At 45.2% G+C, this 16,435-nt stretch overlaps 1 protein-coding gene across 3 annotated transcripts; it reads left to right on the forward strand.

Annotated features, from left to right (window-relative positions):
* The first annotated feature begins 4,770 nt into the window (after positions 1–4,770).
* sh2d4a (SH2 domain containing 4A) lies at positions 4,771–15,771 on the forward strand. Of its 3 annotated transcripts, none has more exons than XM_031578183.2 (9): positions 4,771–4,964; positions 5,870–6,180; positions 6,477–6,636; positions 9,560–9,710; positions 11,324–11,477; positions 12,494–12,692; positions 13,622–13,752; positions 14,389–14,606; positions 15,020–15,771. In XM_031578183.2, the coding sequence occupies exons 2-9, from the start codon at positions 6,006–6,008 to the stop codon at positions 15,116–15,118; spliced, it is 1,287 nt and encodes a 428-aa protein (XP_031434043.1). In that variant the 5' UTR covers positions 4,771–4,964; positions 5,870–6,005; the 3' UTR covers positions 15,119–15,771. The 3 variants fall into 3 exon arrangements, with proteins under 3 accessions (XP_031434043.1, XP_031434040.1, XP_031434041.1); XM_031578180.2 differs by having other exon boundaries at positions 4,772–4,964; positions 11,321–11,477; XM_031578181.2 differs by lacking the exon at positions 4,771–4,964 and adding an exon at positions 5,385–5,402 and having other exon boundaries at positions 11,321–11,477.
* Positions 15,772–16,435: the final 664 nt, after the last annotated feature.

Here is a 16,435-nt window from a genome sequence, read left to right on the forward strand (position 1 = left end):
TTGAGTTAGATTAAAGCGCTGTAAATGTGGCATACATTTCGTGAAGGACGCGTTTTGAAACACCTTGAGAGTTTTTTTTGTGATTCATCAAGGAGGAGTATAATTTGGTGCACTCTACAAAATGTCCAACTATAGCTGGCAACCTCTTGTTTATTTAAAGTAAATGTCTCTGTAAAGACGGAGTTGTGTGACGCGTAAGAAAAACTCGAATGACTTCAACTACAAGGTACATTCTTTCAACAACCCACGGTTGGTTAGATAATCCAAACAAGTCCTCCCACCAACCCATCATGGAGAGGGTGTGTTGGTAAGGCACTATGCATTTTTTTTTAAGTTCCTTTTTCCAGATATTTTATTCATGTATAATACATACGTTGGTACAATCACAGAGTGTGTTTGCTCTTTGTCATGGAGAGAAAATAATGACTTTGACTTGACTCACAGAACACACAAGTCTAATTTATAGTTTTAATAAACATATCCCTCCATTGGATTGGGAGTCATGTCTTGTTGGCCATCATCTTGTGTTGGACTCAGTTTCTGCTGAAGATCAATATGCTCCCCACGTGCGCTCTAAAGTGGTTGCTTTGGACCAGCAAGTGTTTGACATCTTAACAAAGCTGACTTTCATTGGCCTGTCCCTAGATACTAGTGCAGCATGTTCCAGCATTCTCAGGCTCAGGCTCTGGATAGATGGCAACCCAAAAACATTCACATCATGATGGCATCTAAAGAATAAGTAGAAAATAAAGAATTCACAGAAATTCAACGTTGCCACAAAATGGAGTAAAAGAAATAAACTATATACCCAATAAGCTGAAACAATCAGACATGGTATGGAACTGACATTATATGAAAGGACATTGTTTACATGTCCTGGTAAAGAGTCACTATAGTATGTTTACAAATATCTCAAATCATGTAAGGTAAGATGTCACTGAGGTTATTGCAAGTGTATGTTTCAAGATGTCAGCTGTGCACTCTCCACATCACATCACTGCTATGCACAAACACACACACACACACACACACACACACACACACACACACACTCTCCACACCACATCACTGCTATGCACAAACCAACCCACCCACTCACACACACACACATTCTCCACATCACAGCTATGCACACACACACACACTCTCCACATAACATCACTGCTATGCACACATACCACAGTCCCCAAAGTGGCGGTGAGTTTTTTTTTTCCCTATTTTTTTTTTTTTTTGATGATGATGATAGTTCCCTTGTCTTCCCTTGTGGCTAAACACATCTGTGAGATCCATCTCCACGTCCAAACATCTCCTCTCTGGGGCACTGCTCTGGAATGTCCTCGCTGTGTCAGTGCAACTCCCAACACGGCCTGCCCACATCAAACACTCAACAAGGCACAGACTGTCCTTGAGCCACTTCTAATTACAACGCGATATCATGTCAAAAAAGAGAGAAAGAGGGGAAAACAGTCCATAGAGGCTCGACACGATAAGATCAGTGGTTACATAAACACAGGCAAATTATAGAGTTCCGCTTTAGCGTGGATCAGGAAATGATTATTGCCTCTAAGCTAATACACTCCCCTATTCTCAACTCTATGTTTTGTTAAACAAATGGAGAATTAGCATCTGAAGTTCTGGATTCCTTCCTTGCAAACAGTTGTTCCTACCTGAGGTATTTTGAGTTTAAAAGAGCCCATGAAAAAGCAAATAGCGCTGAAGAAGGTGTAGAACTGTGGCCATCTGCAATAGGAATATACGGTTTGTATTAAGGAATTCGTTTGGTGATGTTAGTGTTTTCTTGGACTGTTTCAAAGCACTTTCAGCGAGATTTGCACAGCTGCAACTACGGAACTCATCCTCTCCCGGTTTGATCAAAACACAGAGGATACCCAGTGACACTCCTAATGACGTGGCATAGTGGAAACAAGGCAAAATCTGTGGCAACTCACAGCGTACCAAAAATGCTGTTAACCTCGGATCTGAATGGTTCTAAATAGGGACATGTTTTACCTCTGAATCTAATCTAATCTAATCTATCTAATCTGAGTAGGTTTACACAACTTTGATTTAAGTCTGTTAAAAGTAAGTGCACTAGATCACTTTGATTTGATCCTGAAATAGTATAGCAACCCCACACTTATACTCCTAACTATATGCTGTATGGATGTATCTACACAAATAAATGAACTTTTCCCCCACACGACTTAAGCATTACTGATATTTAGCAAGAGACAAGATTTATGGTGCTCATTGTGATTGTAAGGGCTGATATAAAAGCTGCCAACAAATGTGGTACAAAGACTACAAAGCCCAGAAACATGAAAAAGAGCTTTAACTTCCTCATCTCCCGCCAATGGAATACTAATGCTTCGCCTCTTCAGCTGCTCGCAGGACATGAACTCTGCTATAGTCTCAGGCAGCCTCCTGCACAAACACTGATGGGGATTTATTGTGAAAACGTCAAGTGCTTGTCCAAGTCAGCAAGGGTTTTTGTTTGTTTGGCCCTTTGATTGTTAAATGAGAAACACTGGCCATGCAGATGACATGATTACCACGTCTTACAGAACATTTACATTTAGTCATTTAGCAGACGCTTTTATCCAAAGCGACTTACAAGGTATACACATTTTACATTTTACACTGATGGCACACTGCGCATCAGGAGCAATTAGGGGTTCAGTCTCTTGCTCAAGGACGCTTCGACAGGGAATCGAACTAGCAACCTTCTGTTTACTAACCGACTTCTCTACCTCCTGTACCACTGTACCCTGTACCCCAGCTACAGAAGACTGTAGCTTATCCCCTGATTAAAGCTGAAGTGGATTTGAGTGAGGTGTAACTGATCAGAAACAAATAGAGAGGTAATGATTTCATTTGCAGAAGTATTTTGTTGTTGTCCATTGTCTTCTGGTTAGACAGAATGAATTGAAATAGTCTGTGTATTTGCATATTTGGCACCTTACCATTGGCATGGACATTCCTGTAACACAAATTCGAAGTGTTTTAGATCCCATATTTTACACACCATGAAATGGTGCCATCTACTGGTTGATTTAGAATTCAGAAATATTTCAGTGTATGAAACAAGTTTTTGCTCTAGGCTGGCTGTATCCGCGGTCTGTAAGTCACCCCTGATAAGCATAAAGACGAATTAGTGGGATTTGATGGGCTGCTGGGGTTCAACCAGTAATGAACTGTAGTTTTGACCCATGAGGGTGGGTGTGGATTGGTCTGCGGAACACAAGCATGTAGATGGTTAAAAGTAACATCAAACATTTTCTCCTGTTTTCAGTAATACATATAAACAGGACCATCTCCAGAAAAGTGTTTATAATCTTTCAATTCAGATTTTACCTTCAGCCTCAATCCCCACAATGACTGTCTCAATTTCTGTCTGGATATGTAGCCCATTGGCACAGAGCCACACTCCTATAGCCCTCCACTGTGGGGTTGAACCTGGGCCCTGTGTGGGCAGCTATGAGGGTTTACAACATGAATAGGGCACATATCAACCATATAAACATAGCACAAAAGTAAGGAAATTTGTGTTTGGTAGATTATTTCTTGGTTGTAACAATGCTTCTTGGCATTACATCTTACAGTATATCGTTGGAAAGCCTGTTTATTTCCCTTTTAAATGGTGCCACATTTGTGAAGAACATGCATTTTGATGAGCAGCACAGATGTTTATGCGGGTAGCGCCCAAGTAAAATTTGCCAAAATTCTCTGCCAATGCTAAACAGTTTATGCTCATGTTGGTATTCACTCTTGTTTTGAGTTGTTTGGTGGATTGGATGATTGAACTCTCAATCAGTAACAAGGAACAAACAAGACATATTGGCAATTTTACACTTTATTCATTTAATACACCCTCAGGAGCCTCAGGAGCGGGTGGAAGATCCATACGTAGCCACAACAGCCTGGCACCACCTCCTCATGCTGGTCACCAACCTGGTCACACATTGCTGTGGGATGGCATTCCATTCCTCAACCAGGAGTCGTTGCAGATCAGCCATCGTGGTGGTGTTGGTCACTAACACGTACAGCACGCCCAAGCTGATCCCAAAAGTGTTCAATTGGGTTCAGGTCTGGACTCATGGCAGGCCATTCCATTCTCTCCCTGATGGTGTATTAAATGAAAAGTGTAAAATTGCCAATATGTCTTGTTTGTTCTTTGTTACTGATGGAGAGTTCAATCATCCAATCCACCAAACAACTCAAAACAAGAGTGAATACCAACAGGAGAATAGGAGAATTTTGGCACATTTTGCTTGGGCGCTACGCTACCCACATAAACAGCTGTGCTGCTCATCCCACAAATGCATGTTCCTTACCAATGTGGCACTATTTAAAAGGGAAATAAACAGGCTTTCCAACTGTATAAGATGTATTGCCAAGAAGCATTGTTACAACAAAGAAATAATCTACCAAACACAAATGTCCTTACTTTTTGTGTCATGTTTAACATTTTTTCATTAATCTTTACTGGCTCCCTGTAGCTGTCCATGTCACGTTCAGGTCGTTAATGTTTGCTAGGCTACGGAGGAATCTGCATAACGGCACCTGCCTACTTTAACGCTTTCCTGGTTTACCGGAAAGGAGCAATAAAGGACGTCTGGTGGTCCAACGACACCACAACGACATGTTCAATATATGATGTCATGCCAGTAAATGTTTTAGCCCATACAATTATTGTGTTGTATACCTCTTCCTAAGAAGAGACCGATAGCGTGTGGGTCCTCCTCTCACCTGTAGTGATTTACCCCCGTCGTCATCAGGGCGTGAACATAACGCTCTGGTGCGGAGTGTGTTAGCATGGAAAGAATGTATTAATGAATGAGTCGAACGAACTGTGTAAAGCGCTTTGTGTCTCCTAGAGTCGACCATTTCATCTCAATATGGATGTTTCAACTTCAATGGGTGGATCAAGTGTGGACGTGTAGGAAAACATACCATTGGTGAACGTGAGTATGCATTTCTTACGACTTTTGATAAAGGTAGACTAACTTAATGTAGTGAACTTCCACGGGTCAGCTCTTTCGGCATATAGTGGGGGAACGAAGTGTGTTTTCATAAAAATTGTTAAATTCCGGGGGAACTCTAAATGGTTACGCTATACAGAGTTTGTTTGCTCTCGTCACACATGTAGACATGGCTTAAACGAAAATAGTGATTTATTGATTTTTGCTTGTGTAAATAATCCCTTTTATATACTTAAGCGTCCCGGACGTCCTACAAACCGATATCTGTACTAACAAACTTCAGGTGCTTTTTTGCAAACCTCCAAGCGTTCAATTCTTCTACATGCTGCTTCGCAAAGTGGTTTACTGAATTTGCCTATCTCTTCTGAAAAAAATCTTGTGGCATTCTGAAGTCTTTTGGCATCTGAGAAGACTTGCTGGGTGACTATGTCTCCTATCTGATGTAATTGTATGCATATAGGATACAGACATGTCGAAAATTCCTGTGCACCTGCACCCACAATTTACTGTAATGTCTGAATAAGAAGGAACTGAAATACTTGTGGGCCTATCACAGAACAACCGACTTTTTGTTTGTTCATGTGTCCTAAGTAAGTTTTAATGTTTGATGTCAACGAATTACATTCCACGAATATGTGTGGGTTTATCTCAACACCGTAATAGCCTACATAATGAATATTTTAAGGAAGGAAGTGTCGACATGTTCACAACAAACACACAGGATGTTTATGCTGGGGGCATTTCAACACTCCATGGGTTGTTTTTCAAAGACTGTTTGGGTCTATCTGGGAATCATAGTTTAGGCTCTACTGCCTGATAAGTGTGGGTAGGGTTATGTTATGATAGTGAAAGAATATCCAAAATGACACCTTTTCTCTTGTTTTCAGCAACACATATGGACATGTCCATGGACCACTCCTCACGAGGATTATAATCTTTCAACACAAATTCACCCTTTGAGTCTCACACCCAACAGACAACAACTTTTCACTTCTGTTGGCCTGGTTGTGTCATCAGCCCAAGATGCTGCAGCAGATATTGACTGACATGTTCATTGAGCCCGAGCTCTTGGCAGAGCTAAACGAGGACCAGAAGCAAACGCTGTTCTTTAAGATGAGAGAGGAACAGGTTCGCCGGTGGAAAGAGCGAGACGCCCAACAGGTGAAGGAAGAGGTTGGGTCGAAGAGGCCCAAGAAAGGTAAGAGACCACTGTGTTTGGTCCCTGCTATTCCCTTTATGTCTTAGAATGTTGAATGGGCTCTTTAGATTTAAAGGGACTAAACAAATAAAGCTAAAGGCATCTTGATAATTTCCTCGTGTTTTTGACTATGCAAACTGAAACATACTAGCCAAGTGGTGCATGAGTTCTTTGGTAGAGGGCTAATCTGTCCTGATGATCTCTCAGTCAGACACATTTTAACTGGCTGAGTTCAAAACAAAACAAGGGCCACTGTTTTTAAACTTAGTTTGTATTTACTGTTGGTCCTCTGCTAGACCCTGCTAAGAGCGTCTCCTGGATGAAAGCGTCTGACGGTGATGATTGGGTGTGGGTGATGGGAGATCACCCTGAGGACAAGTCTTATGACCAGATCTGTGATGGGATCATGGCCCAAAGGGCAGCACTACAAGCCCAGAAGGAAGCTGAGGAGCTCAGGTGAGTCGTCATGGAGACAATAGGCAAACAAATGACTACGGTGAAGTCCGCAATTCTAATCCAATACCGTCATCAATACACGTCATGTCAAATTCCACCAATTGCTCCTCACGGTCTTCTAGCTGTCCATTTGGTGTATGCACTTTCGTATTCATACAAAGTCCTGGCACTGTAAATGGGAAACAATAGTGGGTCGGACCCGAACAACTCCAGCCAATCAACACGTTGTCTCAGGAGCACGGAAGGGAGCGGTGTAATTTGATTGGTTGTTGAGCTCAAACTACCTTTTAATGTCTCTACTTGATTGACGACTTGGCAACAGTTGACAGCTGCAGGCCGTACCCTGGGAAAGAGAGGAATAGGTTAGACTGCAGCTCACAGTTGCGTGGCGTTGGATTTGTTTGGCAGTATGGTATGCTCAGTGTGAGGTTGGGTAAGCTCATTCTAGGGCGGTCTGTGTGAAACATCAACGTTATCACAAACATTTATGGCCTAGTTAAATTTACATGAGTGCCTCTGACTGACCACAATATGACAGGGAGGGCTGTGAGTACATGAGAGCATTTTATGACTTTAGATCATGCTGGAGCACCCTGCTCTTCTACAAAGATGTCAGGATAATTTAATCGATCTGCATCATGATGATGATGCATGAGAGGTCGGATGGGGACGGTTGAAGGCCATTTTCAGGCCTCTCCAGAGATATTTGATTGGGTTCAAGTCAGGGCTCTGGCTGGCATCTCAAGGACATTCACACAGAGTTGTCCCTAAGCCACTTCTCTGTTGTCTTGGTTTTGTGCTTAGAGTCATGTTCCTGTTGGAAGGTGAACCTTCGGCCCAGTGTGAGGTCCGGAGCGCTCTGGACCAGGTTTTCACTAAGGACATCCCTGTACTTTGCTCAGTTCAGCTTTCCCTCAACCCAGACCAGTCGCTTGTCCCTGCCGCTGAAAAACACCCCCACAGTATGATGCTACCGCCACCATGCTTCACTGTTGTGATGGTATTGGGCAGGTGATGAGCGGTGCTGTCGGGATGGTATTGGACAGGTGATGGGCGGTGCTGTCGGGATGGTATTGGACAGGTGATGGGCGGTGCTGTTGGGAAGGTGATGAGCGGTGATGTTGGGCAGGTGATGAGCGGTGCTGTTGGGCAGGTGATGAGCGGTGCTGTCGGGATGGTATTAGGCAGGTGATGTTGGGCAGGTGATGAGCGGTGCTGTTGGGCAGGTGATGGGCGGTGCTGTTGGGATGGTATTGGGCAGGTGATGGGCGGTGCTGTTGGGATGGTATTGGGCAGGGGATGAGCGGTGCTGTTGGGCAGGTGATGAGCGGTGCTGTTGGGATGGTGATGAGCGGTGCTGTTGGGCAGGTGATGAGCGGTGCTGTTGGGATGGTATTGGGCAGGTGATGGGCGGTGCTGTTGGGATGGTATTGGGCAGGGGATGAGCGGTGCTGTTGGGCAGGTGATGAGCGGTGCTGTTGGGATGGTATTAGGCAGGTGATGAGCGGTGCTGTTGGGCAGGTGATGAGCGGTGCTTGATTTCCTCCAGGTATGAAGCTTAGAATTGAGGACAAACCGATCAGAGCAGAGCAGAGCAGAGATGCTCTGATGCATCTTTCGCAGTCTGAGAGTCCTTTAGGTGCAAACCTCCAAGCATTCCTGTGTCTTTCACTGAGGGAAGCTGTTCAGATTTTCAGTTTTTCCTTTTTAATACATTTGCAGAAATATGTAAAATCATGTTTTCGCTTTGTCATTATGGAGGATTGAGTGTAGATTGATGAGGGGATAAAAATCTATTTCCACCATTTTAGCAAAAGTTGGTAACATAACAAATAGTGAAAAAAGTGAAGTCGTCTAAATACTTTCTGAATTCATTGTAATTCTTGTATACTTTTGCAAATGTTCTTTTAGATTAGATTGATAGCCTTTAAGGATTGAAACCAGTGCACAGGGGATTGGAATGGACTCTGGTGTGCTCATGCTGCATTCAACATTTCTAGCATGCGGGCTTGGTGTACCTGTGTGTCTGGAGACTGACGTGTTATGTGTTCACATCTGGTGACGTATATGCGAAACAAAGAGCAAGAACAGGTTTTGTTTTCTGGAAGCATGACCTTTGTGTGACTGACAGAGAATTAGGTTGCCCTTGTGTATAGCACGGTATGTGTCCTAATGAATATGACCAGAGCCACTGGGTATTCAGCAGGCTGGCATTAGAATTAGGAAGTTAAACATTCCCTGAGCTCTGACCAGTTCAAGCATGCAGTATTGACACAAGACACTTCCCACATAGCATGAGGTTGTTTCCACAGTCTTATTTGCCTCATAACCTCCCGTTCGTCATAGCTCTGACCCGCTAGTTACTGGTAAATGTTTGACACCACAGGTAGACCAATGCACCTTGACAGTTAAGCTCACGATAAGGGTGACCCCATAGTGGACATGTTTCTCTTTGAAAAGAATGGCATGGCACAGCATATGTATACTGAATTCAACTGGGCTTTGTTGGTTTGGATTACAGTGGCAGAAGTGTGTTCTTCCTGTACCTAACCCAATAAATCCTATTCTGTAGCCATGGCGATGGCTTTTTTTTCCCCCTTCTCATGTTCTATTTGCATCCAAAATCATCATGTGTAACATTACAGAGACTGCAGCTTTTATTCATGTTTTTTGTCCATGTATTGTCAAGTTTCACTTTGTTTGTTTAGTTTTTTTTACGCGGTATTATAGGGTTTGCGAGGGCTTTGTTTGAACAGTGTGAATAGTTACAGTCCCGGGGCTATATGTGCCAGATTAAGTGGACCTAACCTGTCAGTGATAGGATCTCACTTCAGCAAGTGCTTGCGTTTGTCACACACGTCATTTGCAAATGGTCGGTTTCAAGCGACCTCTCTAAAGTGGTGGACGCCTGCTGTGGTCTCAGGGCTAAGAAGGAGGCCGAGCTGGAGAAGAGGTTCTCCGCGGTGCACCTGGACCCAGAGCTGGTGCTCGCCGCCAAGGAGGTGGAGCTCAGGGAGGAGGAGGCCCGACAGGCAGCCGCCAAGGAGCAGCTGAGGCTGAAGGAAGAGCTGAAGGTACGGCTGCCTATCTGGCACACACACACACGCACCACACGCACCACACACACACACGCACCACACACACATACGGTTGCCTACCTGGCATCGGACTGCAGCAGGGTGGTCACACACACGCACCACACGCGCCTCATGCGCCACACACACACACACACACACACACACACACCACACACACACACCACACACACATACGGCCACCTACCTGGCATAGGACTGCAGCAGGGTGGTCACACACACACACACACGCACCACACGCGCCACATGGGCCACACACACACACCACACACACACACACACCACACACACATACGGCCACCTACCTGGCATAGGACTGCAGCAGGGTGGTCACACACACACACACACGCAGGGTGGTCACACACACACACACACACACGCAGGGTGGTCACACACACACACACACACACACGCAGGGTGGTCTACTTGTACACTGGCGTACTGATTGAAGCTGATGCACCCGCCGTCGTGGGGATGTCTTGTCGCACGTCAAGTGCCATGAAACAAAAAACTTAGTAGAGCTACTTAGGACCTCTTAGGTTGCTATGGAGAACACCTAAGGGTTTCGCTTAGGACCTCGTAGGTTGCTATGGAGAACACCTAAGGGTTTCACTTTGGACCTCTAAGGTTGCTATGGAGAACACCTAAGGGTTTCTCCGCATGAAGCCGATCCCTCCTTTACTTCTTTTCTCCCCCGACAAGAGGTGGAATGTGGAAGTACACTCTTAATAACTGCATCAGATGTAGAATGCTAATGAAGAACAAAGAGAGTGAACGCGTCTAATACCGTGACCCAGCCCAAAGTAGGGTTTAGAATGACCCAGCCCAAAGTAGGGTTCAGAATGACCCAGCCCAAAGTAGGGTTTCGAAACTGCTTGCCAGGATGAAAGAAAGTGATCATATTACCTATTGTTGAAAAAGACTCCCTTTTTTAAGATTGAGTTGACTTGTAGTATTTTACCCACAGTGCACAGCTTGTTTCTGCTGCGGGATGGTGTTTTGATGCTGCACTCCAAATCTAGATTAGGTTTCCACCACCATGGTCAGCCCATGCAAATTGTCAGATAACCAGTTTTCTTCATGCGTCATCTAATAAATGGATTGCTTGTGTCCTGAAGGCACAATTACGTGACGTCGCAACGGATGCATGAGGTCGGTTTGCTGTGCAGAAATTAGATTCTGTTGAAATGTCTGCAAGAGACCAAAAGGGGAACCACATAGTTCTGTTCTGTTCTGCATGTGTACATGTGCACATTAGGGTGGGCTAACACCTTGACCACACCTTCAAACTAACATGGGTCATTTGGATTGCCCCTTATTGGGTACATCCATTGTCAGCATCAGTATCCTGACCACAACACTTGACAGATTGACGACTTACAAAAAAAAAAAAAAAAAAAAAAAAAAATTGAATTTAAAAATACATTTACCAATAATTTCATGCAAGCACAAACAACACCAGATATTCTTGACGAGAACGGTCATAGTTTCACCCACTCGTGTCAGTATGCGTTAAAGTGTGTTTGTCTGAATGCTTTGGCACTAGACGGAGGGGAAAAAGGCTCCAAGATGGGTTTTGTTTTTGGCAGAAGAAGGAGGAGGCCGAGAGGTGCAAGGCTGAGGAGGAGGTGCGGGGCCTGGAGGAGGCGCGGGCACAGCAGATCTACATGGACCTGAAGGACGTGCAGAAGAGCCGGCAGCACCAGGACAAGGAGGACAAGGAGGACAAGGCCTGGCAAGAGACACGTGAGACACCACCAAGTTCCAAAATACACACGCATGCACACCACACGCACACACGCAAACCACACGCACGCACGCACACACCGCACGCACGCACACAAACACCGCACGCACGCACACAAACACCACACGCACGCACACACCACACGCACGCACACCGCACGCAAACCGCACACACGCAAACCACACACACACACACACACACACACACACATACACACACACACACACAGGGACACCACACACGCACACCACACACACACACACACACACACGCACACCACTCACTTGCAAACCACACACGCACGCATACACATAGACACACACTTACACACCTGAGTCTATCCTCAGTCATTTGAGCACACATACAGACACTATAATAAACAGGGAAGGGTGAATAGAGCATTCATCTGCTGAGACTGCTAGGGCCTCACTGAATCACTCATCAGGCTAGTCAGGCTAGTCAGGCTACAGTCTAGTTAATGTTTAGGCGGACATTTTCAAAAGCGCTGTCACTATCAACATGACTCAGAGATTGCTAAAGATAATCTGATCTTTCATCTAACTTGGAGAAAAAGAGCAAAGGTAACAAAGGTGGCTTGAGTGTTTGAGAGGCATTCATACACTGGTGGCGTATTTACCACAGATTGGATCTGCTAGGTACACATTCCAGGGAGTATGTGGGGTACGTCAGTAAATGGCAGCAGTGGTCATTTCACTATTTAAAAGCACTGGGGGAAGTTGACCACTACTTATATTCGTAACATTTGGATGTCAACATCTGTTTATAATGCTTTTATGCTTAGTCACAGCATGGTATGTTGCTCTGAATGCACCCAGTGGCGTAGTATGAATTTTGGTGTGGTGTGGTGTGGTCACAAAGACCAGTCTTTTCAGATGATGATGATATGAGGTCATTCTTTTAAAACTATACCTTTTGCATGATTGTGACTGGGTGTGTCTGTGTGTGGGTGTGGGTGTGTGTGTGTGTGTGTGTGTGTGTGTGTGTGTGGGTGTAGTGCGTAAATCCAAAGTGGCAGACCAGCGTCGGCTGTCGATAGCCAAGCAGACTCGAGAGGACTACCGCAGGCGCTCGGTGAAGGCCCTGGAGCAGGGGCGTGTGTCTTCCGTGACCAAGGCCCTCGGTGGGGAGAAACCAGCCCTGCCTCCCAAACCCAAACCCAGGAACCTCACCGTAACCAGCGACGTCATCACTCAGTGAGTGCCTCTGCACTTTTCTCCTCCGAAGGAACAATTAGTGCTCTATGTGCAGAGCTGTAAAGGTCAGTCACCGCATCGGGCGTCTACAGACTACAGGCCTCCTGTTAAGAGTCAACACCGCAATCCTGAATCATTTCAGAAATGAACTCCAATATTGTAGCTCCATCAGGTCATGGTCACACTCGCATCAGAGGCGTGTTGAAGACTGAATACTGTTCAAGTTTTGAAAAGTGTTCTGAGCACTGAATAGTGTTAAAGTTTTGAATAGTGTTAAAGTTTTGAATAGTGTTAAAGTTTTGAAAAGTGTTCTGAGCACTGAATACTGCAGAGGATCTTTCTCCGGCTCTGGATTCTTCCTGTCTGCCTAACCCTCCCTGTGTTTCATAGTCAGTCTGTCTCTCTGTCTCTCTGTCTCTCTGTCTCTCTGTCTCTCTGTCTCTCTGTCTGTCTGTCTGTCTGTCTGTCTGTCTGTCTGTCTGTGTGTCTCTCTCTCTCTCTCTGTGTCTGTGTCTGTGTCTGTCTGTCTCTTTCTCTCTCTTTCTCTTTCTCTCTCTCTTTCTCTCTCTGTCTCATACTTGGACTGAGAAGTGCTGAGGCTGAGGGATTTTTCCTCCCATTCAGACTAAGCCTCAGGCACAGCAGCCTTCAGCCACCCGCTTTGGGGCTTTCACACATGAACGATCTCTCTCTCTCTCTCTCTCCATCCTCTCTCTCTACTTGTCTTTTTCTCTCTCTCCATCTTGCTCTCTCTCTACATGTCTTTTTCTCTCCATCTCTCTCTCTCTCTCTCTACATCTATCTGTCTCTCTCTCTCTCTCTCTCTCTCTCTCTCTCTCTCTCTACATCTATCTGTCTAACTCTCGTTCTATCCAGCTCTCGATCTCTCTCACCTGACTGAGCTGCTTTCTCCCCTCTGGTGGTTGCAGGAAGCCCGGTGTGCGGCGGACGCCGTCCTGCTCCAGCCCCGAGCGCATCATCCAGTGGTTCAGGGACGAGCAGCTGCCCCTCAGGGCCGGTTTCCAGAGAGACCAGAGCCGCATAGCAACCTGGTTTCACGGTGAGTGGAGCGCTGGGCAGCGGAGAGAAGGGAGGGCCCTCCTGATGCACCATGGATGCTTGTTGTTTATAGAGGTGGTTACTGTCTTGTGTTACTGGGACAGGTCTTTGGGCTAATTTGGTGGTGATACACAAGATTCAAAAGTACATGGGGTTGCTGTATATCAGTTGTAGCTGTGGCATTGTGCAACTTTAGGTGTGATTTTCTAGATTCTGGGCCCTTACTGCCACCTAGTGTCTGAAAGCTGCAGGACTGTTTGTCTGAAAAGGTTTCTGATTTATTGGGAATTAATTTTTTAATCTATATGTTCCAACTCCAGCAAATAACTGTGTGCATAAATTTAAATCAGCAACATCCATTTTACTCCACACACACAATCACTCCCACACAATACACTACTCCCATGTCATATATCCTCAATGTAAGGTTCTGTTTATAAAAACAGGGACTGTCACGAATATTTATTCAAATGAATGTGCTTATTTAGTGTTTAGTGTGATGAAGGAGAAGCAGAGTTAAAGGCTCAGAAAGGTGTTGGTAGCACAGCAACATACTGCTTGCTTGACTATGTATTTACCTAAGCCCTAGAAAAAAAGGATAAAAAGTTGATTATTAACCACCATTCTTCTCTTCCAGGCATAATCTCTCGCCAGGAAGCTGAGGACCTGCTGAGCGAGAAAGGCCCTGGATACTTCCTGATCCGGGTCAGTGAGCGCATCCTGGGATATGTCCTCTCCCACTGCAGCCAGGAAGGATGCAAGCACTTCCTAATCGATGCCACGGACAACTGCTACATGCTCCTGGGAGACCAGCTCAGCTTCTCATCACTGGTGGAGCTGGTGGAGTACCATGAGGTACAGTGATGCTAATGGACTGTAAAGCTTGACGAATCACTAAGGAAAGCTTCAGAGAGAGACATTTTGTAACACTATTTATATTACTGACACATGTGGAGGGGGAGGGGAGGGGGGGGGGGGCAATTTAGCTCTCAAGGAAGTTAAAGGTGCAGGCCTTGATTATCATCCATTACGAGGTTTTTGTCCAACTTCAGAGAAATTCTCTCACGTTCCTCCTCTTGGAGCACTCGTGCCTCAGGAGCATGGAAGGGAGGGGGTGCATCTGATTGGCTGGCTGAGCTCATATATCAACATGCTTTCACCAGGATCGAGGGCAGCATCTTTCTTTTTTTAATGTTCATTTGACATGTCTTAAGTAGTTTACAGTGACAGTATGACGCTGCGTGTGCTTCTCCTCTTGTGGCCACTAGGTGGAGGCCCTCACCCCGTCCGGCGGGGAGCAGCTCCTGCATGCGTGTGGACAGAGTGGGGGCACCGTGGACTACGCTGACCTCTTCACCCGAGTCTGAGACCACCGGACCTCCAGCAAGAGGCCGGCCACGCACAGAGGGACGACCGGGGGAAGAGCAAGGGATCTGATGGGGACACGGACCGGACCAGACCAGACCAGTAATAGAGTCTCAAAGCTGATGGGATAGTTGAAGATGGGGTACAGATCCGAGACCAGTTGGTTCTTATATCTTGGAATGGTCTTGATTTCTGATATGGGGTGGGGGAACTGGTCCTGAGCCAGCTGAGAAGGGCAACTTGTACCAAGAGCAACCAAATAAGGCTGTGTGTCAGTTGTGTGTATTCTAGTTAGAGCTGTGTGTGCACAACAGACATGGAGCCTTTTTGTTTGTTGCTTCATCCTTATTCTATGTCATTCGGATACGTCGAGTCATATATCAGAATAGGTGAACTTTGTAACACTGCTTCATCAAACTCACTTGTGTTATGGACACGCCATCCGAACATCATGTGCAGTCAGTTACATGGCCATGTGTTAGTGGTAAGTGCCTTACTTGCAGATGGAATGTGTCCTTCTGCTGAACAGAAAATGTACATCAACTGAATTGGGAACTACCTAATTTAAGTCTGCATCAGTTGTTATTATTGTTGTTGTTGTTCACCTGTGTAATTTGTATAAATAAATTAAAGCTGTTTGGGTGCAATAATCTCATTTGGGATTCCTCAATGGTGGAACGAGCTAACAAATGCTATCAGGGGCGTCCCTCTCAATCTGCAACAATCTCTTGAAGACTCATCTATTCTAAGGTCACCTTGTTTCCTAGCGCCTCTAACACTCTCACACGCACTACGCACTTCGCACTTCAATCTCTTTGGCACATTTGGCAGATTGACTAGAATTAGTGCTTCATGGGAACACTCAACAGGTCTCCCAGCATACAGTAGCTTGATTGTTGTCCCTCCAATTATAAGTCGCTTAGGATAAGTGTCAGCCAACTGAATTATTGTAGTGATACTGGTAATGTGCACTAGTTTTAAGATGTTCAGAGATGTTTTATTTATTTATTTATTTAATACATTTTAAAAGCTCCCCCCCATGGTTATTGATGGGTATGATGCTATTAGGTGATAAAATATTGATTATGATTGGGTTGTGGTCAGTTCACCGCATTCATATGAGAAAACGATGTGCTTGCGGCTCTGAAGAGTTAACAAGTGCACTCAGTACTCCGTGTCCTCAGGAGACAGGAAGCGCAGGATGAAGAGCTGACTTCCTAGACCACAGAGAAACCACTGGATGGAGTGTGTGTGTGGTGTTCTGCCCTCCACCACATCCATCAGGAGTCTTATTGATTAAACTCTTTCCAATGAAGGGA

The sequence above is a fragment of the Clupea harengus genome, chromosome 12 (genome assembly GCF_900700415.2).
Source record: "Clupea harengus chromosome 12, Ch_v2.0.2, whole genome shotgun sequence".
Taxonomy (NCBI): domain Eukaryota; kingdom Metazoa; phylum Chordata; class Actinopteri; order Clupeiformes; family Clupeidae; genus Clupea; species Clupea harengus.